The sequence below is a fragment of the Amblyomma americanum genome, chromosome 6, assembly GCF_052857255.1.
Source record: "Amblyomma americanum isolate KBUSLIRL-KWMA chromosome 6, ASM5285725v1, whole genome shotgun sequence".
In the NCBI taxonomy this organism is placed as follows: Eukaryota; Metazoa; Arthropoda; class Arachnida; order Ixodida; family Ixodidae; genus Amblyomma; species Amblyomma americanum.
The window spans coordinates 125,256,645-125,278,779 of record NC_135502.1 but is presented as its reverse complement, the minus strand read 5'-3'; the positions used below and the strand labels follow the sequence as shown (position 1 = coordinate 125,278,779).

The following is a 22,135-nucleotide window of genomic DNA, read 5'->3' as shown; positions in this document are numbered from 1 at the left end:
CCAGTTTATTATGCGGTAAAGGGCATTTCACTCACTGAAGTAATTTTATCACGGTCATTGCAAGCACTACAGTGTTTGGCATCACTGGAGCTCCGTGTAAACGCAAGCACATGCTTTGTACTCAAAATGAATACAGACAATCTACACCTCAATACGACCACAGAATTTTCTGCGACGGTGCAAAACAGTATTTTATTGGGCTAAATCCACCAATCACCGACAAAACTTTTACTTACTGCAAGAAAAGAACATTAAATTTCTTCATTCTGGGAAAACGCTATACATCCGACTAGCGGTGCAGCCTTGGCTGGCACAAGTTTTCCTACGGTAGCCTTAATACACCGGCAATGCTAGGTACGAATGAGCAACAGGAAGGAGAGTTAACGTTATCAATGCGAATAAATAAATGAACAGTCACAAGCGGTATCGCGTTACGCATAAAGCGAGGTAAGTGCTGGAGAGAGCCAAACCCCTGGTTATGGACGGCCCCGTCCTCGCTAGGTTGTGATTGCCCGTGGACGGCGAATTCCAGGTCACACCAGCTGGCACGCCTCCACGCGTGCAAGGCGCCGCCGCGGGTCGCAGCGGAAAGCGGCGTGGAAGAGCCGCGTGTGGCGCACGGCCATGTTGCACCGCACCCGCGGTGGCAGCTCGCTGGAAGAGGGCGCCTGGTCCGGGGTCCGCGAGCACGCTACGAGGCAGACGCGCTTGAAGAATGTCTGCCGCTCGAAGCGGTTCCGCAGTGGCTGCGACGATGCCTGCACGGCCTGCGCGTCGCACGTAGCGCATAGATCAGTGCGCAAGAAGTTGCCTTTTGTAACGACTTCAAGACACACCGCGCCGACTGAGAGTGCTTTCAATACTCAGCTGTGCTCAGAGAACAAGAAAGCTATTCCTGAGTCCAATGTCCTGGCTGAGGTGCGTATTGTTTTTGTTCATTTAAGTAATACATTGGTATGTCATACGTTGTACACACGAGAAACAAAAAGAGGAAAAAGTCGCAACTGGTTACATTCTCGTTAAGACGGCTGACCAAGGCTAGGAGGTTCGCAAAGCAATTGACTCAATAATACGCCACGCAGCTCTACCATTTAAGTGCCACCGAGCAAACACAAACAGCCGCAGTGGCCTATGAGTCAATTGAGTATTCATGACTAAGCGGAAGTGTGCTCAGAATCAGGTTCCTGGTTTGAGTCTTCGGCTATAATTTGGTTCCCCAGGTTGGCACGCCTGGAGAAACTGGCTTTTCCCCCGAATGGCAGCTTTGTGCTTATGCATATAGTCTGTCATTTTGCTTTGAGTCTTCCTATGTTAGTGAATTCCTAATCTGAGGAAAAAGGGGCAACCACACGGGACGATAATGACGACGACGCGAAAGTCAACGCAGCTGCCGTGTCAAATTAGTTGGGATAGAAGCTAGGCACAAAAATGAAAGAAAAAAACATGTTTGACTAATTAGCGCAGTATATAATGAGAACAAGCGCAATATAAAGCCGGGTTTTACTGTTGGCGTTTCTGTCAGAAACAAAATACAGTATCATTCTCAGAACAGGGCAATGAGGAAATGGAGTATTCTAGCAAGGAAGGGGTCCCTCATTGTGGTCTTGTGAAGTGTTTTTAAAACATCCAATCGCTCTCTCGTGCAAAAGCATGAAAGTTGGAGACACGCGTAATAGAGGGTAGCCTGCATGGTAAGGACTATGGTGGAAAATTTTGAATTTTTTAGAGGATCGATATTTTCAAGAAATTTCGTAGTGCGTAGTAAAGCTATCTCTTAAAATAGATAGGTTAATACTGAGATAGACGAATATATTGGAAGGATAAATTTGCGGAAGGGCTGAAGGATAGACGAAAAAGAGTAGGTTATTCCATAGCGTGCCTGCAGCTGCCATCTAGCTAATAAAAAAAAACTCCTATAATGTAATTATCAGAGACGCCCATCAAAAGGTATAGAGGAGTGGGGCGAAACGCGAAACGAGTTTTCCAAAAAAATTGCTTCCTAATTTTGCTCGCAATTTTAATAAAGAAATATTTAAATAATACTTTCTACCATGATATAATCGTGCTTATTGAATATAGACAGGCAAGCTCAAGACAACACAGAGCAATTTGGAGATATTAAAATTTTATATTGAACTTGGCCCGACCCATGGGCCAGGTGGTAGTTACAATAGAATTCTGTATTTGGAGATAGCCTTGACGCGCTTCCATCTTGTCTGGTCATTATTCCCTCGTTTCTGTAAGATTGTGTCGAATGACGCTAGTATTTTGAAATCTCTAACACTGTCAGATCTCCTAGGTTTGCAGGCAGCTGAAGGGCCTCACACTTTATGACAGACTTCAATCGTTCGCCGCGTTGCGTGAAGCAATGTTACTTTAAAAAGCGTTAACAATATTTCTGATGGGATTTCTTTTGAACGCAATAACGGGCTTCCCTTGATTCTGTTGAAAAATATTTATCTTTAAATTTACAACCCGCATGAAAAAGAATTGCAATGCAGGCTTATCCGGCGCGGCGCTTTCGCCGCTATTTCCAGAATCTCGCATTTCTTTTTTGAAATATGATGTTCTGAACTTTTATACTCATTTGTTTGCCTCTATGTTCTCTGCTTATCGCTGCCAGCACCCGACTTCTTCAGGTTAAATTCACCTAAATGAATGTGTCGTCCTCCCTAAAGTCACAGTAACTTTAGTCCTCCCTACAACCGCGCGCCACATAAACGCGAATAATGTTGTTCGCGACAACGTCAGAGAGGTCTGCGGCTGCGAGTCAGGTTTAAATACACTCCAGCAGACCACCATCACAATTTCAACCAGAGTAGAGAGGCCGCGCATCTTGTATCGCCATCCTGGAGATAATCTGCTTCAGTTTTCTGCGTGCGGATGCGCACAATAAACAGTCTCGAGTTTCAAGGGAGCCTGTTCCACTTTCATCCAAAGACGTTTCTCAGCAATTAGTCAACACCACAAGTGCCGTAAGTTCATTCCTATTGGGTCTTCACTCTTGACTGGTGACTAAAAATACCGCGTCGATGTACTTTTTAGCTAAAGCTGCATAGCTTACAATATAGCGATTTTGCGCGTACGTTTTCCCGTCCTGGAAAACAGGTGACTGTACTGTTATGAACAACAAAAAAATGAAAAAATAGAAAAGGAAAAATCTGACAAAAATAGAGGTTCGGTAATATACAGAAAAAAATGCAAATCAAGTTAGTGGTAGAAAGACCGCCACGGTGTTCGCACAAATAAAGCTGCATACACAGTAAATGACATTGCAACATTGAACGCTCGGCTCAAGGAGGAAAACAAAAAGATGTACTGAGTTCGAATGAAAATAACAAAGCGAAGTAAATCAAGAAAAACCAAATAATCCAACTGTAGGGAACAGAAACAGCTGCTATAATGGATGATCATTTTTTCAGCAAATAAGTTACGAAGCTCGTAGGTTATGAATGAATGGCTGTCATCACCAGAACATTTCGGTAGCGTGCTTATGACTCACGGTAAAGTTCTGCGATATATTAGAATTAAATTGGTGCCTTGGTGAGTTGGTGAGTGTATATAGATACAAATTGTTTCACTATTCATTAGATCCATTACTTCGTAGTATATGGTTGACGAAATCTGCAAAAATGTACAATAAACGAAAACTGCGACAGAAGTTGAGGTTGTACGGCATTAACGGAGGATGTTAGGCCTATCGATCGTAGGTGTAGCCTTTACAAGTGCTCCATGCATCAGATGGCTAGTTCGAAATTTTACCGGTAAAAGTGCGCACGAAAAAGTCAATTGGAGCTCTTTTCAAACTAGTAACTCCCTAAACCAAAACCAGAGAGTGATTGCTCAAAAGCACACACATAAGCGCTGGCATACGGCAAGAAAGTAGACAGCATTCACAAGAACTTCGTAGTGTTAACAAAACATTGAGCTCGGATCGGGAATCTAACCCGAGGCCACTTCCTGTCCGGAGCACTCGCTCTGCCACTCAAGCTAGCCAGGACGGCTGTGAGATGGTACTGTAAAGCTGATTTTATTGACCTTAGAGGGGAATATATCGACTGCAGTGCTTTTAGAGGAAATCCCCAACAGCTGGGAATACAGCACAACGCAACTTCTAAGAAAAGGACGAAGAAAAGAGGAGGAAGCACATCGCTCACGGCACACCACAATCCACCATATAGCTTGATCAGCCAGGCTGGCGAATTCCCCAAGTAGTCGCAGACTTGAAGCAAGGCAGTAATGAATTGCATGCACCGGTGCGGAGCCATAGGGCCACAAAGAAAAAGCCTTGACCGCGGCGGCGCTGATGCTCTTGAGTAATTAAATACTCCATTTATTATCGACATAAAGCACGGACAATGACGCAGATGGGCGATTACGACAAACACGAGCATACTTCTAACTAAAACAGATTCAAAAGTTTGGTCAAAATATATAGGACTATTATAAAAGATAAAAAAACGAAACAGGAAGAAGCTTGCCAGAGAAACACACACAAAAAAAGGTCTTGTCACGCTGCTAGGGTAGAGACAATGAATCTCTTCTTGCGAAAATGCAACTGACGGCGCTCTTTCAGGATAACAGCCTCCTAGTTATATCCGGCGCATACGCTATTTCTAGTGTGAATGGCGTCCGTCAATAACCACAGATCTCTCGAAATAAGAAACGCCGCGGCCGCCGCCTTCGAAGTCACAGTGAGAACACTTGATAACCTTTGTTTTTTGTTTGTCTCGCAATCTTCGAGTGTTCGCCTCACCAGTCAAGCGCACAAGTTAATCAAAAAACGAATCTAAAAAAGCACATTGAGATGAATGTACGGGTACAGACGTGTCACTGACACCACGTTAGGACAGCTTTCTGATATAATAAGCCTCTAAAACGAGCCTAGCCTTATAATTTCCGCTCTTGCCAAGAATCGTGGTCTTCTCCAATCTTGCTCTACACGTGCACGAAGCAAGGTGTCGCACGAGATTAGCACTAGTGCCTTTGTTTTCTACGTTTCTGACACGCTCCCGTAGCCGGTCATTACTACAGCGGTCAGTTTGGCCAACGTATGAAGCCCCACATGAGAGGGGAATGCTGTACACCCCACATGTTGCGCATTTAGCGTAGGCGAACCAGTGTTCTTTGTTGCAGCCCCTGTCGGCACAACCAGTGATGCGACGGCATAGCTTACACCCCTGTCACACGGGCATTTAAATGGCCCTCGAACCGATAGCCTACCGACTCAAAGGCGAACGAGCGCTGCTACGCGGACAGTTTCAATAGCCATCGGGTCAATAGTTTATCGACTCAACGGAGCAGCGCGGAACTCCATCGAAATTTCGAGGGCCTTCGAGCGCTGCCCAAGGTTGCTAGCTTTGCTTCGAGCGGCGCCTAGCGCACTTTCGTACACGATACATTCGCGGTACAAAAGCATGAGCAAACATTATTCGCCTAAACTGTAATGCAAGCAGTCTGTACCATAATTTTAAAATTGTATCAGTCTGGTTTTAAGCGCATTCATTTTGCGCTGCGGTCTTTGCATTGCTAGCGTACTTTGCGTTGACAATATGGCGGCGCCCTGTCCGCCCGCTTCACAGCGATAACAGCTTCGTCGCTAAATCCCTCAAAGCAATATCGTGTTCTAAGCTGTTGTATTCGCCTTTTGATTTGCCCATTCTTACCCTCGCATAAAGTCTCAAGAGACAAATAGCTTTTGTTTTCCAGATATCAAGGCAATTTCACAGGTGTTAAGCTTGACGAAGCAGCGCTCTGACGCAGTTGGACTGGCTTGGTTTTGGTTCGTCTTGTATTAGAGTGGCTACAGCAGTGTCTGCATCTGTTCATCGTGTAAGTGCAATTAAAAGGGTTTTAAACGACATGCGCGCATGCGTGTATTTCAGCATTTAGTATGCATTTATCAAATATTTCTGTTATTTTTGCAAAATCCAAAGTAGCGATTGTGGCGCCACACAAGCTTGGCGTAAGACACGAGAATGATTTCAATGGCCATTGAGATTTGCCCTGTAGCAGCGACAAAACTCCTTCGAGTTCGATGGCGATTGAGAATTTCGAAGGCCCTCGACTCGATGGCCATTGAAACTGGCTGTGTGACAGGGGTATTAGACAGCTTGTTGGGTGCTGAGAACACAAAGTGCACATGGTGCCTGCCAGCCACTTTTTTCAGGTTGTGGGAGAGTTGGTGTACATAAGGGGCCACCAACGGCTTTGAAGAAGGGGGTTCAGATCTTTTCTGGGCGCTTTTATGCTTCTGAAGGAGGGTTTCAGCGACAGCTGAAATAACCGGGCCAGGGAAGCCTGCTGTTAAAAGTCGCGCAACCTGATCATTCAAACTCTGTCGCATTTTATGAGGGCAAGATTTTTGAAGCGCAGATTCCAGGCAAAGCGACGCAATAGCTCGTTTTACCACCTTGGAATGAGCCGAGTCATAGCTGAGCAGCTCTTTGTTGGGTCGGAGGGAGTACATCCAGCAAAGATGGTCTCGGCAGAACATAAGCTTGAGGTCTAAAAAACGCAACGCCTCACTTTAAGGTAGTTCTTGGGTAAAAACTAAACTTTTCTTGAGTTGATTAAAAGTAGTTAAAACAAGTGAAACAATATGGTGAAGGGATGTAAAGTTGCCTGACCATAAAAAGATTAAAAAAGTCATCAACATATCTAAAACTTTAAAAACTGGCCCCCCTTGAAAAGTCTGTGCAAGAAGGCGGTCAATTGAAGATAAAAATATGTCACATAAAATGGGAGCTATACATGAACCAATACTGGCTCATTTTCTGCGGCCTTTACGCTGTAGAAAAGAACTGGTTGTCATGAGAGATAAAAGTTACCTGCAAGTAGTATTCTAGTACTTTAAAAAAATTATCTACAGAGATTCTAGCTCAGTTCTGGAAGGTCCCAGACCCCGAGCCTTCAATGCTTTCTCTGACCGACGCTGACAGCTCAGCCTGTGGAAAAGAATAAAACAAGTCCTGTATATCAATGGAAAAGGCTAAATCTATCCGATCGTTATTCTGCACAAAATCGGCTACTTCTTGTCACTTAATTTTTTATCAGAAAGGGGTCATCAACAGGAATGTGCTTAAGCTTGCTGAGCAAGAATCGGCTGACGTTGTGTTGCCATGAGCCCTTCTCGCTAACAATTGTCCTGAATGGCATATCCGGTTTGTGCGTTTTTGCCGAGAAGAAAACATCCAAGGAATTCTTTGAGCTGGAATTGATGGCCGTCGCCAAAGACGACCACTGCAGGCTGCAACAAAAGGCAATGCATTTTGTTTTCCCCTGCCTTGACTTCGTTTGACGGGCACAAAATTTTGCAGTACTTGCAGTATGCAATACTTTATAGGCAGTCTTTTGCGTTGCGAAGCCATGACGTGCGGGTTCGTGCTGGTTTGCGCGGCGTCACTTGGGACACTGATGCAGCAGGCCTTGGCCACGCATGAACTGTGTGGCGCTGCGGGCGATCGCATCAGAGCGCGCTTGGTCAATTGCAACAAGACCGGGACAGTGGTCTGAGGACGTAAGCAGAGGGGTCGGGGTAAACTGAGTCGCGCCTAGGGAACGACAACAGAAAACATACGACATTTCTAACAAATTCCACTCTTGGGATCCAAACGAAAACTTGGACTAAAAACAACTATTAAATATAGAGACGTCAGGAGCACGCCAAACCTTTGCTGCCCTGGTCGTATAGAGATGAACTCGTGCATACCTGCAGCGCTGCTCTGACGGAGAGTGCTGCGCGCAGGATTCCATGCACATCGTACGCGGCGCCGGGGTCGAGCAAGCCGTGCTCGCGCTCCAGGCAGGCCACGTTGCGGCGATAATCGTCCGACTTCTGCTGCCGGACGCCCCGAACAATCGCCAGCGCGCGAGTGCCCATACCGTGCAGTGCACCGAGTGAGCCGTAGTTGACGAACGGCTCGGCACCCTCGTAGTAGACGGGATGGAGCGCCGCCAACGGGGAGAAGCAGCTCGTGCGAGGGTTGGCCGCGTGTCGAATGAGGCCCGTTCTGCAAAGACACGTCACGGCCAAGCGCTGTCGGTTCTATGTTCGATCACTCGTCTATTTTCTTCCCCAGTCGTTGGCCCTTTCGCTGTTTTCAGGGAGCAACGAACTACTACCTGAAATTACTGCAGGACAGTAGTTTCACCTCACAGCAGATAGGTGCTTTTTGAGCCGCAAAAAAGAGAACTTTCGGCAATTACACTTTGAACCAGCGCTGTCCTGACGGTAAAATAAGAACAGGCTGAGAGCTTTACCGAACAGTACTAAACTTGTGTGCAGTCTTATGTTGGTTCAGTTGGGAGTCATGCCTGAAACACACGATGAACGGACCAACAAGGGGGAAAGTGCTCGTGGTGTCTGTATTCCTTGTTCTCTCGCTCTTCGCGCAGTTTACAGTGTGACAATAACTGTCAACCAGTAAAAAAAAACGCGTAATCTTATGCTCCGTAACTGCGGGCCCACTACAGGACACAGGCTTCCCTCAGTAACCTCCGATTTTGCCGGTTCTGTGCTACCTGCGGCCACCATGACTTCCTGCCACCCGCACCAGCGTTTTATTTTTCTTGCAACTCTAAGGAGCTATTAGCTAATTCGCCTTTGGCAGTAAATGCCCTAAAAATATGGTATCGATCAAAATCGATTAACACCGGTGCCTTGCTATGGTCAAGAAATGCAACAGCGTCATGCTTTTTAATGGACCTTTTTCTGTGCATGCGCCTAGCCTCTCTAAAAAAGTTAACTGTTGGCTATTTGGTGTTATGACATCAGATTCATCTTATTTAGCCCGTGTTCATCTTCGTCCTTTCGTTGGTCGTGTCATTCGCGCTAAATAAGATGAATGTGTGCCTAGCCTGTAAACAATAATTTTACCAAAGTATGCCTTGTGAAAGTGGCGGCCTAGTTTGCTGCACCTTTTCTTAATAATAATAATAATTGGTTTTGGGGGGAAAGGAAATGGCGCAGTATCTGTCTCATATATCGTTTGACACCTGAACCGCGCCGTTAGGGAAGGGATAAAGGAGGGAGTGAAAGAAGAAAGGAAGAGAGGTGCCGTAGTGGAGGGCTCCGGAATAATTTCGACCACCTGGGGATCTTTAACGTGCACTGACATCGCACAGCACACGGGCGCCTTGGCGTTTTTCCTCCATAAAAACGCAGCCGCCGCGGTCGGGTTCGAACCCGGGAATTCCGGATCAGTAGTCGAGCGCCCTAACCACTGAGCCACCGTGGCGGGAGACCTTTTCTTCCACAAGGCGCGTTTTCTCCACAAGCGACGCGACAAACTGCAGTTCAATAATTAGGCTCAGTACTATCAATCTATCGATGCATCAGGCGTTTTATTTTGAGGACGAAATGATTAAGGTGGCCCAGGAAAAAAGTGGAATCTTGTGCACTTAAAAAAACGCTCGAGGTGTTCTGCGCATTCCCTAGATGCATTCAGCTGCCCAGGCGGAGCCCGCATGCACTGGCTTGAAGCGATAAAGCACGCTCCGATTTACAAGCGTCCCTGTGTAGGGGAATAAAGTTCGCTGTATGTGGAGTTGGGTGGCGTGGTGGGTTAGTGGGACGCCTACATTGCGCATTGCGGGCTGAATGTGTGCATCCCGATTGGCTGCCTACGCCTCTCCGAAAAAGAACCGATTGGCGTGACCTGTAGGCCACCCGAAGGGGACAACGTGCGCCCCCTGTTGAATAACCCACATTGGTTTCCATTGGTTGCTCACATCGGACCGACAGGGGCTGACTTCGTGATCTATGGGGAATAAAAGATGGGGTATGAGCCCCCGCTTCTTGTTCTATTTCCCTTACAATATGCAACTTCGGGCCTGGTTTGAGCACGTAGGTTTCTGTACAGAGTTAATGACAGTAAATGTAGTAAATAGGCAGTTAACGAGCAGTGGGAAAGACGATGGGGATTCGCTGCACTGCGCAGACATCCTGAGTTGAGGTGCGCTCATGTGGGTGGTAATGAGTGTTTCTTGCCTAACTTAAATTTATTCAGCTTATAGAGTAACCCTTGAATACATTTGACTAATATTGCAGGCCCTATAGACGTCTGTTGTAAAAGCACACTGGCGCCTTATTTTCAGTTTTATGCCGTGCCAAAGCCATGGCCAAGCTCGCAATGTGCGGCTGGCATCAGTGGTCATGGGGTTCTCCACATTCTCCTCATACTAGGACGCCAGAAAATGCCGCATATTGTCTTGGGGGGTTCACATATGCGGGGTGACAATAAGCAAGGTCGGCGATGTGTAAGCGCGCCGATCTGTTGAATGTCAGTGGCAAGATACCCTTATGTCTAAGTTTTTGTTTTGATGTTACTTTTGGTTTCTGCAGCCTTGAATAATTATCTTGTTGCGGAAATAATTTCCAGCCCCAGGGGTCATTTGTAATCCCTTTGCACATGAAAAGACTTGTTTGTGGAACAAACGTCAGTTGAAGTGCGGCGTCCGTCGTGTTTACTCTCTTAGTCCGTGTGTTTTTGTGCGCTGGAGTGACGTCTTATAATGATACCTGAACAGATCGACCTGGAAAATGAACTCTTTATTGGGCTGACTTGCACACGCAAATACTTAAAAACTCGGACTGGGCGGCGGTGGGAGAAGTGAATCATTGACTACGTCGGAAGCGCGAAGTTTAAAGCTCGCACAAAACTCTTAGAGGTGCAACACGAAAGGCAACCCCCAGAATGCAAAATGCAGGCGGTGACTGGTGGAAAATGGCAGGAGCGTATATTCCGACAAAATGAGAGATGAAGGTGGTTCCATTCGTCCGATGTGTGGTAACATGAATGAGCAATAAAATCTGTTTGTGTGGCTGTGACCTGCTTGAATTTTGTGATAAGATAGGTTTGTAAATGCTGCTGACGATTAATGTCATGAAAGGACCACGACCATAAATTTTATTGGGAAGTGACAGACGGGGTGGTGACACGCAAGCCTTCATTTAGTAATGCTTGCTGTATGCTAGAGTTTGAAAGAACGGACTAACAGCTTTATTCTGGACAGGTTCTAGATATTTATTTATAGGTGTATTTCCAGAACACCAGACTGCTGCTGAGTACTCCAGTTTGAAGCGTATAAGATAATTGCAGAGGCGCAATTTTAGTGGAAGAGGCGCTTTACTAATGATTCGTCGGAGGCGTTCCAACGTACGATTCGCATTACTGTTTTTATGGTTATTATGAAGGGTCCAAACTAACGTAGCTGATATTAGTACGCCTAAATAACGATGCGACGATGCAGACATGGTCGCAGTTGTCGAGATGAGTGTGTAGTTGGACCTGCACCCCGTTCGTCGTGAAACGCTAATTAGTTTGCGTATCTTGAACTTGATCTTTATTTACCAGAAAGGCTGGTGGGTCACCCGGGCTAAAAGCTGTAATCAAACAGCTTGACGAGGCCCAGGCAACCCTTACAATGCAGCATAGACGAGAACACTAAATAATAATAACACTAATTATAATGATGAAAAAGGTTAACATGAAATATTCTGCTTTACAAGAAATAAGAAACACTTTCAGGTAGGTCGATAGAAAATGTTGATGATGATGATGGATTTTTATGGCGCAAGGGCATCTATGGCCAAAGAGCGCCATGGCACAAGGTATTTTTTCAAATTCTCAAGGTGGGGTCGAAGACCCATTTCCCAAGCATTTCACCCTAAATAAGCCGAGCACCAGACCAGGGGAAAGCTTGTACCCATTGTATCACCGGTGGGTACCCGGCGGCACTGGGGATCGAACCCCGCTCCTCCCGCATGCGAGACGGATGCTCAACCACTTGGCCACCGCTGCGGTGATAGAAAATGTGCACACAAAAACTGCATTTTTGTACGCAAAGACTGCATTGTGTGCGCAAAGACTGCAAAGCCAAGTAGACTGGTAATGTTAGTTTTAGGTAATGCGATCACACTCACTGAATGTGTTTTTCAAGTAATTGAGTAATTTTAGGATTCTAACAGAGTGAAAAACAATCGGAGACTAGGGAACAAACCGCATAAGGGGATACCAACTGCTACGAGTTCACTGTTTGAGGGAAGTCTGTGTGAAAAAAAAGTTAAATATCGAGGTGCATTTTGGGGGCCAAACATGCTCTCTGGAATCGTTATTAAAAACAATCTCGCCGTTACAGGCGGTGAGAATGTTCTAAAATCGTCCTGCAATTTTCGATACGGCGCTTTGCAATATGTTGCTGAACAAGTAGATTTTAGCTTCCTACACAGCTCTGTTATTTTTGTTTTCCCGTGTGATATCATTTCCAGCGTTTACTTGCGTGTTTCACCTGATCGGAACGAAGCAGCCTTCTCTGTTGATTAGCAAGGCGTTCTAAGGCGTTAGTGTACCAACATCATTTCGGGTTATATCGGACGCGTTTGGCAGATACATATGCATCGGTCAGCTGCTTAACTTGATAAGAGAATAGGCTTCAATCTTTACCGAATTCTGAGATATGTGTCCAGCGAGCTACAGAGGTTGTCATTGATTACGTCTTAGGACTCTTTGCCGTAGTCGCGAATTATTCTGCTTTCGGCGGCTGCAGAACAAGAAGGGAAAAAAAGAAGGAAAATATAACTGCCTGGAAGAAGTGATTCAGGCTGTTTCCACTTCATTAAATGTTCACCTCTTTTAAACTACGGAGCGTCAGCTCTCTAACGCGAGATTATTCACCGAAAACTGTACAATAATCGTCAAATTTTTTCATGGACAGACAATTTTTTCCATGTACGTCCGATTCTGAAAAAAATATTACTTGATTGGTGCCTGGTTAGAATGAATACAAAAATTTTTAGAAAGAAAAAGCCGCTCTTGCGGGTGGCTTTCCCGCAGTGCATACCATAATAATGGGGTTTCAACATACTGAAATGCGCCGTGTTTATCCTATTTGGTACGCTAGACGTGGTGCATAGACGCTGCTACGTCGTACCACAACCATTGCACTATAAATAGTTAACGTGCACTACCCAGCGCGTCACCGTCGTCGGCGTCACCGCGCAAAATTCCTGCATCTCTGGATCATGTATACTGGCGCAGCGGTTAAGCGATGCGCCACTGCCTTGCGATGGCAGGCAACGCCACCGGAGGGGCCAGTTGGCCGGTCGTGATGACGCTACAAGGTTACGTGACTTAGGTGGCCCACCTGCCTCCTAGGCTGCTCCTCTCCGAATTTTTCGTGGATTTTTCGGTCACGGTTAACGACGCCAGCGGCACCGACGACGACCGGGCTGACGACGACGCTGGATTTTCTGCGACACAAATTCCTCAACGCTGTCGCGTGAATGTAGAGCGGGAACAGCACGGAAAGAAAACAGAACTGAATTTATGCCCAACTCTGCTGTGCAGTGACCACAGTGCAGCAGAAGCGAAACACCTTATTCTGCGTTAGCAATAAGTCATCTTTTAGCGAAAAAGCCGCGCGCGCGCGCGCGTGCGTGCGTGCGTGCGTGCGTGCGTGCGTGCGTGCGTGCGTGTGTGTGTGTGTGTGTGTGTGTGTGTGTGTGTGTGTGTGTGTGTGTGTGTGTGTGTGTGTGTGTGTGTGTGTGTGTGTGTGTGTGTGTGTGTGTGTGTGTGTGTGTGTGTGTGTGTGTGTGTGTGTGTGTGTGTGTGTGTGTGTGTGTGTGTGTGTGTGTGTGTGTGTGTGTGTGTGTGTGTGTGTGTGTGTGTGTGTGTGTGTGTGTGTGTGTGTGTGTGTGTGTGTGTGTGTGTGTGTGTGTGTGTGTGTGTGTGTGTGTGTGTGTGTGTGTGTGTGTGTGTGTGTGTGTGTGTGTGTGTGTGTGTGTGTGTGTGTGTGTGTGTGTGTGTGTGTGTGTGTGTGTGTGTGTGTGTGTGTGTGTGTGTGTGTGTGTGTGTGTGTGTGTGTGTGTGTGTGTGTGTGTGTGTGTGTGTGTGTGTGTGTGTGTGTGTGTGTGTGTGTGTGTGTGTGTGTGTGTGTGTGTGTGTGTGTGTGTGTGTGTGTGTGTGTGTGTGTGTGTGTGTGTGTGTGTGTGTGTGTGTGTGTGTGTGTGTGTGTGTGTGTGTGTGTGTGTGTGTGTGTGTGTGTGTGTGTGTGTGTGTGTGTGTGTGTGTGTGTGTGTGTGTGTGTGTGTGTGTGTGTGTGTGTGTGTGTGTGTGTGTGTGTGTGTGTGTGTGTGTGTGTGTGTGTGTGTGTGTGTGTGTGTGTGTGTGTGTGTGTGTGTGTGTGTGTGTGTGTGTGTGTGTGTGTGTGTGTGTGTGTGTGTGTGTGTGTGTGTGTGTGTGTGTGTGTGTGTGTAAAGCCTTCTCCCTTTTGCAGCACCTTCCGGTGGGTGCACATCCAGGCACCGACAGATAAAAGTGCATTTCCAAGCAAGAAGCCCTCAACCAGCAGGTACCGATTCACTTCACGCCCACCGCCTAATAGAAGCAAAGCATCACATGCGAGAGCAGCGCCGGGGAAAAAAACGGCGTAATAATCGAGCCTTCACCACTCGAGCGTCATCCTGCACAGTGCCTTCACCCATCATAAGCCCATGAAGCACTGGAACGAAAAAGTGACGGCGAAACAATACTCAAAGACGCAATGGCAGGCGATCGTTCTAAAACCCAAAATGAAAAACCGTACTGTAAAGGCTACTAATTCGTAACGCAGATTTTTCGCATCAGATGGTATGATGACCCGTCATTTTTTTGTTTAATTATTAGATATTAACGTTCATATAATTCGAAAAAATAATTTCTCCCGCATGTAATCTTTTGCGGCACGGTGTCTGCGATTGTGTACGTGATTTTTGAACTTCTTTTTTCATAGCGCCTTGCGTTGTTTTCAAGAAGTCAGTGATACCGGCTAGATTCTAAATCTCTGCGGGACAAAGTAATAGTGCCATTTCGTGCGTAAAAAAGGATCCCTTTTCATAAGCAAAAAACTAAAGGCGGTCTGACCGACCGACCGACCGACCGACCGACCGACCGACCGACCGACCGACCGACCGACCGACCGACCGACTGACTGACTGGAAATTTTATGCTCAAAATATGTACAGGGAGCGAGTGGAGTGGTCCTAAAGGGGCCGTTTTTTACAAACTCTAGGTAGGCTGCTCATTATAGGAGCCCATTTGCTCTAGCTGCTGCTCGGGGGCACCCGACCGGGGTCTTTTGGCTCGGCAGGTCCTCCCAGTCCTCCCGGGTAGGGTTGGGGAATGTGCGCGGAGTTTGATTAGAGGTTGCGAAATTATATGCCTAGGACGTGCTGTCTTATGCTGTAACTATTTACTTCTCTCACGGGTGGCAATCTTCTATTACTGTACACTGCAGCTTATTTTTGCTGGTTTAAAAATGCTTGAAATGGTAAAGAAATTATTTTTTAGCCATAGGTCTTTTTTTAGAGGGCTGAAATTCCGTGAGCGTGGAAATGTACGACGTGCGTGATTTCTTAAAGTGTTCGAGCCATTCCTTATACGGACACGCATATTCCGAGTTTTCTCTATTATATAGAACATTATGCGTGACTAAAAGGGTTAAAATTGTCCTCCACGTCGTGGATTTCCTTATTAAAACACAATGGATTTAAATCGGCCTCGCACGGCCATATCCTAACCGCCTTTGTTATCTCATTTGGTGGAGAGAGCGCTGTACATGTGGCGATTTTTTGTTTTTTTAAGTGTGTGGCTGTGCATGTGTGCAAGAAGCGACTAGTTCTTCCGCTACGCCTGTTTCACGCTTACCTGGCTGAGAAGCAGCGCGCCCAGAAAGGCACCTCGTGCGTCCTCTCCAGCACGGCGTACAGGTTGGGGAAGAACTGGGCGCCCATGTCCGGAAGGAACGCGGCGGCCGAGCTCTCGTAGTCGGCGTTCGCCGCGCCACTCTCGGCCGTTCCCTTCCATTGGATAGCCTGCAGGCGAGACTCACACTGACCACAAGGTCTCCTCTCAGGCGCAAGCTGATGGCCTCCCGACCAATCTGAACGTCAGCTAATCAGTTGCATGCTACTGACGCCTGGTGTAGATGCTGCGGGAACAATTTTGTTAGCGATGAGGTAAGTGGTGAGCGAGAGCTTTTATCACAAACCTTCGCGTCGATAGTGCATGCGCCGGAGCGTAGGAATGAAATCTTTACGGAGGAGAATTCAGCAATTATTCCAATACTTTGGGACAACCTGGAGTAACGGGTCTCTTGCTATTCAGTGCCGCGACGAAACATTGGCGCCAATACTGGCCTGTGCAGCTCCTCCACAAAAAAAGAATAATACTCTTCCTCTTCAATGAAAATGCGGCAATGATCACAACAGCTTGGCGGAGGAGAGACACCTCAGGAGAGCCGCCGATCCATTGCAGTATATTTTCACTGCAGCACACCCTCCAGAGTAGTTCTTCATATCGCGGGAAATATGCTGATTATGAGCTTAACTAAGCTAAAAGCAGGAAAAAAACGCCGTCACTGTGACGCGAAATTCACCCTTTAACGCTACAGCAATAGCCAACGAATTAGTGTAATCTTACTCAACTAATCAGGCCACGAAAGTCAGAGAGGCGCTCAAGCACATTGATCACGGCTTTTATTCACTTCGTAACGCACAATTTCCTCGGCAATGTTTAGAACGCTGGCCATGGTAGTTCACCCTCGAGACTGGCATCGCACAGGTAAGGGGACAGACGCAGCCCACACGCACACTCACAGCTTTGCACTGCCTTTCTCACGGTCCGCCGGCTTTGTTATGTGACCTGCGCTGTTCCTGTTTTGTGGTCGTCCTCAGGCTGTCTTCTAGGTCTCAGCATAAGCTCTGTGTCTCGTGTCAGTTGCTAGTAATTGCCACGGGTATTCAATATACTTATGGGAATATCGGCGGCGTGCCTCCAGCTCTCTCTCCAACCATGCCTCGGCCCTGGTCACCAGGTCCCAGTGCAGCCAGCTGAACTGGACGCGCGCTATCAGAGCCTGGTCGATGGCCGCCAGAGCGCTGAGCACAGGGCCCGAGATGTTTCTGGGGTCATCGAACCCCGCCCGCCTCAGCAGCAGCAGCTCGAGCGCCGCACTCACGCCCGTCATGTACGTCACGTTGCGGCAGTACTCGCTGAACGCCTGCAGTGGTCGACGGCGTGAGCCAGGCAATGAAGTGCACGGATTCGGCTGTCCGCCCGTGTCTAGCACACTTACATCTTTGAGGCAAAACAACGCACATGTGGTGTATATGCGGGCAAGCAAGGAGGTTCAAAACGGGTGGGGTCTGGCTTGCTCGACTGTGAAGCGTATAATCAGAGCAAAAGAAGAACGCCGGCAGTATGGAACAGTATTTTTTTTTTGGGGGGGGTGGGGGGGGGGGGTCGGTTAGAAAATACTGCTGGCCTCATTTTGAGGTTGTTCCAGGATTTCGATGCAATACCACCGTTTAGATTCAAAAGAAGATTCGACAACAAAAATACACAGCAGGAAGCTCAGTAGCCAGTGCTACGAAATTTTCAGAACGAAAGACGGCACATATAAGTACAATTATACGACAAGGTAATACACATACTGGTGGACGTGCAAAATTCAAAATTAGACTTAAAAAATAAAGGTCTTTGTAGCGCTTATAATTTCGAAAAGATCGCTTGCTGTTCATACAATTATGTTTGTGCTGGTTTTCTTCATTAAAAGAAGAACATAAATACTTCAATGCCATTTATTTGCCTCTACAAAGAATCGTAGAACACAAGAAAGCATAACTCAACAACACTCCAGTGTTACTGCTGCAGTTGGTTAAGGTTCAGAGCAGTCTCATCAACATGCGTCGGTGTTTTCTGATGTGTCATAAGCCCTGCAAAGGCTGGAGGCCACTCAGTAGACCTGACTCCGCTGTCCTACTGTCTACAGCCGGTTTGTGCCCTAGAACAAGCGCGTAAATTAAAAAAAAATTAAATGCTGTTAAATTCCTACTTCGGCAGTGAATGAAAGAGCCATTCAAGCTCTTCTTGGGGACAAATGAATTTGAAGGACGGATCAACTTTTATAATTTGCATAGCATGCGACAAATGATTTCTGCCGCAGCTTAACAGCTGATTTCCCCTACTTCCAATAACGGTAGCCTTTTGAGTGGTAGGCAGGAGTGGATGTGTCCGAGAAAAGAACGTAAGAGCCGTTATGTAAAAGCATTCGCCTGCAAAGAGCTTTAACACAATTTTTTACTAGCTCCTGCAATTTCATCCGAAACAACTGACATTACGTCACTATGTACAAAAGATTTCTTTACTTCGGAAGGTATCTCGGGACATTCATTTGAGTTTTCGTGCATGACCACGAAAAGGCGAGTTTGCGAGCGAAGAATAATAGCAAACAAGAAAGACGTTTGGGCTCGAGCGAACGCTTGCCTAAGATTCACGGAATACTTCGCCTGACATATTTCACCGCACACTGCCATTGGGATGTGGGTACGCGATGGGACCGTTAATGATTCCGTCTTCGCTTTTTACGGCGCCGCTTATGCAACAGAACATTTTCTATTCACGCAGGGCAAACATTCAGGTCAGGCTACAGATTGCTTCCGAATGAACTTTCTCTGCGTGCACAGCTCATCTCCAATTGGTCGCTATCTGCCGAGATCTGCAGGCTATATTACGCAATGAATTAAAAGACTAGCGCATATAACAGAGACACAGACAAAGAAGTAGACAGGACGAGCGCCAACTAGCCCAGCTTTCCGCCTTGATTATATTACGCAACACCTCAATTATGGTCCGATATGAGATGGCTAGGCTTTCCAAAATGCATACATCCCTAACTCCACATTCCCCGCAAGATCAAAAGGCGCTTTTCTTCTGTTCGTAAACAAAAGCTTCCTTGGTAGCGGCGTGCATCTGGGTACGAAGACTTCTGCGCGCCACTTCTCTCACCCGTGATTTTCTCAGTCTCGTAGGTTTTTTTTATCATTAAGTACTTTTAGCTGCCATTCTAGCCAACTATACGCAAAACCTGTCAGCAAAACGCGGCGTCTAGGCGTTCAAACTAAAGTGGCATAAACAAAGTAGCTTTTTTTCTTGAAAGCTTAGAGCGCTTCGAAAAAAAAAGTTAATGAAGTAAGCGGCCCTTCCATCAGCAAATTGAGCTAGTTATTACGCACTGGTGGCTGCAACCATCTATGGGCCGCGAGATTGAGTAGAGTAGCCACATCGCTGCTCAGCAGCGAACCCTCTATAGTGTGGACACCGGCTCGGGTCGTCTGCTACCCAGAAGTGCTTACGTGCGCGCGTATGGCAGACATTCCTCGTGACTCTCGTTTGTTCCGCGGCTTCAGTGCGCTTCTATTTACATGTCTGCCTCATAAGCTTCAATAAAAACGAATTATTTATGTGGGGGACGTAAAGCTGATTCGTTACATCCTCCGTCGGTGTTCGGCGCTGTAAGTTCTTTACCGCGAGACGTCTTTAGCACAGCGACAATAAGTTAAGTTCCATGTCAAACCACAAGGAACATCTCGCTGTCGTCGATACAACCGAATGCTGCAGCCGAGCACATTGCCGTCAGCAGTTTTAACGGGTAATTTTATGCCTTTCATCTTCATGACCAAGTTGAGTTTTTTCTTCTGGCATTGTTAATATGTTTCGTAAAGCATTTATATACTCTTTATTACTGTCAAATCTTAAGGCTGCTTCGCGCATCCACCACTTCGGAACAGCGAAAAAGTTTTGCCCCAGAACTCTGTGAAAACATTTGAGGATTTGCACCATGCCCAGCACTTAAATGAAACAGAAAATATTACCGCGTCAAACTAGATAAAGTTGCGCTATTTTCGGCCAAGTAACTATCGTACTCAGCTACGCGTGAGTACTCTCCCGCGTAAGCTTATTGCTCCCGACAAGTAAAAATTAAGAGAAGAATACAAGAAACATATGTACCACGTCAATCTATGGAGCGGAATATAATAGCAATGCATCTGATATGCGCTTATCTATCTTTGCTTTCATACGTGGCAGTGTTTACTTGGTGAAGAGTAATATATTTGATAGTTGCACGAATACGAAGACAATAATGTTTTTTCGGAACACCGAATTAATATTCGGAAGGATTTCTTACTGTACCTTTTTTCCAAATATCCCTCAATTTATGCTTTGTGTAAGACAGGCGCTGCCTATAATTACAGTGCTAAAGCAATCTTCATTCCCTCAAAACTCCTATGACACGCTTAACCGGACCCACACACACTGATCTGCACTGTCTTCTCAGCGAATATTTCGTAGCTTGCACACCAACGTACAAATAAAGAAAATTTGTTCACTGAATACTCCTTCCACACAGCCAAACTGTCGCTTCCAACGAGTGACACTCGCGTTCAGAGTCATTCGCGCAGCGTCACACGATTAACTTCTCTCAATTCGGCAGCAAGAATTAACAGCTGCGCAGTAAGTTCGGCGGGCTCACTCCACTCGGCTGAAACATTCCGCACACGCTACACGCGTGAACAGTCAGCTTTTGTGCGCGGCGAAAATTCTTGTGCAATCCCAGCGTTATTTACTTTTGGGAAATAGTTCGGAGAACTGCTGTGTCGTCTAGTCAGACCAGATATGTGCGCTCACCATCTGCGGACACACCTGCCGGGCGCTACTCTGCCGACCTGCATTTAATACGCTTAATCTTCGACTGAATAACGATAGTGAAACAGACCGCGTCTTTTTTTTACGCAGGTCAGGGCGGAAAGTACCTGCCGTGCCTCTGCGTGGGCTCAGAAAATGCTTGCAGAGGAACTAATGTGTACAGTCCCCAAGTTCGTTGTGTCTCTGACCAATGAAACTCCTGTCGCGGAACACAGGCACAGCGGCGTCGCCTTAGAAAGCTAGTATAGGGACCGCGCTTGCATAGCGCGTTGCTGGGAAAGGTATGTTTCGAATAGCACTTATATTTCTAAGTAACGCACAGTGTCCCGCCACAGTGACAATTCATAAGGTAAAATGCACCTGCTGGGCGTTAGTCACACTAAATTTGCCTGTCAGACACACGTACAACCGTATCACTTCTGTGGCACAGGCAGTGGAGCGCAGATTTGATTGGTGAAAAGGAGAAGAAAAAAACAAAAATTCCTTTAGGAGAGTGTGCCGCAATAAATTTATCAGGCCCGTGAGTGAGGTCCAAAGAAAACGCACGGCAAAACGTGAGGAAATCACAAAACCTAGGTTATGAGGTTGCGTAGCAGTCCCGTGTTTTCTTGTAGTCCGCGCTTCTGCTACGTATCGTTTGCCAATTTTCCGCTTTTCCGTGCACAATCAAAAAGTTCTAAGAAGTATATCACCCATGCATTGCAGAGGGCATGTTTTCTTTGGCAGAAAACCCTCCGTAAACTTGGCAGCGAAGCGCCGCGCGTAGGGTTCAGCGGGCGACGCCGGCTGCCGGCCCACACTAGTGGAACGACGGTGGCGCCACCTGTAGGTCGATCTCGCAGCAATGCGCTACGCCTTTTATGCAATGGCTTTCATGCTTACAGCTATGATTTCGGCAACGAGATAGGCGATTTTTTTTTCTGAAAGGGAGCAGCTCTACTCCCGCAAGAACTGTGCTACTCTATCCGACACACTGGCTTCGCATAGGTGTGCAAAACTCTTAAAAGGCGGACGAAAAAAAAAGCGACAGGCCGGTTATCATTACGTTACGAGAATCAAGCAATACCTGTTAAGTCATTTCTAATGCAGGACAAGTGGAGGTATAAAATATGAGAGCGACTTTATAGCCGTATAGTTTAGAGCGCTCTTAATAGTTTTTCACGCACGCTTGTTTTCGGACTGGCTCTCCACCACACTCCGGCGCTCTAGGCGCGTGGCGCTAACAATGAACCTCTCCTCGAGCGGCACGTTTTCTTCTAGGAACCCCCACCCCACTTGCAAAACTCAGCCATCGGGAACGATCAACCCTCTTCTGCCTGCGAACCGGGGCAGGCTTTACAGCGGCAAGAGCATATCGTCACAGCAGAATTCCCTCTCCTCTCTGCAGTCGATGCGTGATCCAGGAACCATCGAACAAATCCACGTGAGCACCCTTCACACGACAAAGAATAACAATTACTACCACATTCCGTCATCCTGGACTATATTCTGACACCCTACAACGCCTTCTATTCCCAAAGTCTCACCATCTTGCTGCCTTCCGTAGCCTCCATTCCATCGAAGACGCCGACCTCGTGACTCACCAATAAACCTCCTCTCAGCCACCCTCA

General features: G+C 46.8%; 1 protein-coding gene across 1 annotated transcript; it reads right to left on the bottom strand.

Annotated features, from left to right (window-relative positions):
- Nucleotides 1-481: 481 nt before the first annotated feature.
- LOC144095499 (uncharacterized) lies at nt 482-22,078 on the bottom strand. The gene is made up of 5 exons (XM_077629221.1): nt 22,052-22,078; nt 16,813-17,040; nt 15,687-15,853; nt 7,712-8,012; nt 482-767 (listed from the first exon to the last, which is right to left on the bottom strand). The coding sequence occupies exons 1-5, from the start codon at nt 22,076-22,078 to the stop codon at nt 534-536; spliced, it is 957 nt and encodes a 318-aa protein (XP_077485347.1). The 3' UTR covers nt 482-533.
- Between the last annotated feature and the right edge of the window lie 57 nt (nt 22,079-22,135).

What these genes read in the sequence shown, in the direction of transcription:
- LOC144095499 (XM_077629221.1), bottom strand. Translation starts at nt 22,078, where the DNA reads ATGGAGGCTACGGAAGGCAGCAAGATG. An exon ending in GGTTGGAGAGAGAGCTGGAG is followed by an intron (nt 15,854 to 16,812) that starts GCACGCCGCCGA and finishes TCTCGCCTGCAG; the next exon opens with GCTATCCAATGGAAGGGAAC. An exon ending in CCGTCAGAGCAGCGCTGCAG is followed by an intron (nt 768 to 7,711) that starts GTATGCACGAGT and finishes TGCGACGCGCAG; the next exon opens with GCCGTGCAGGCATCGTCGCA.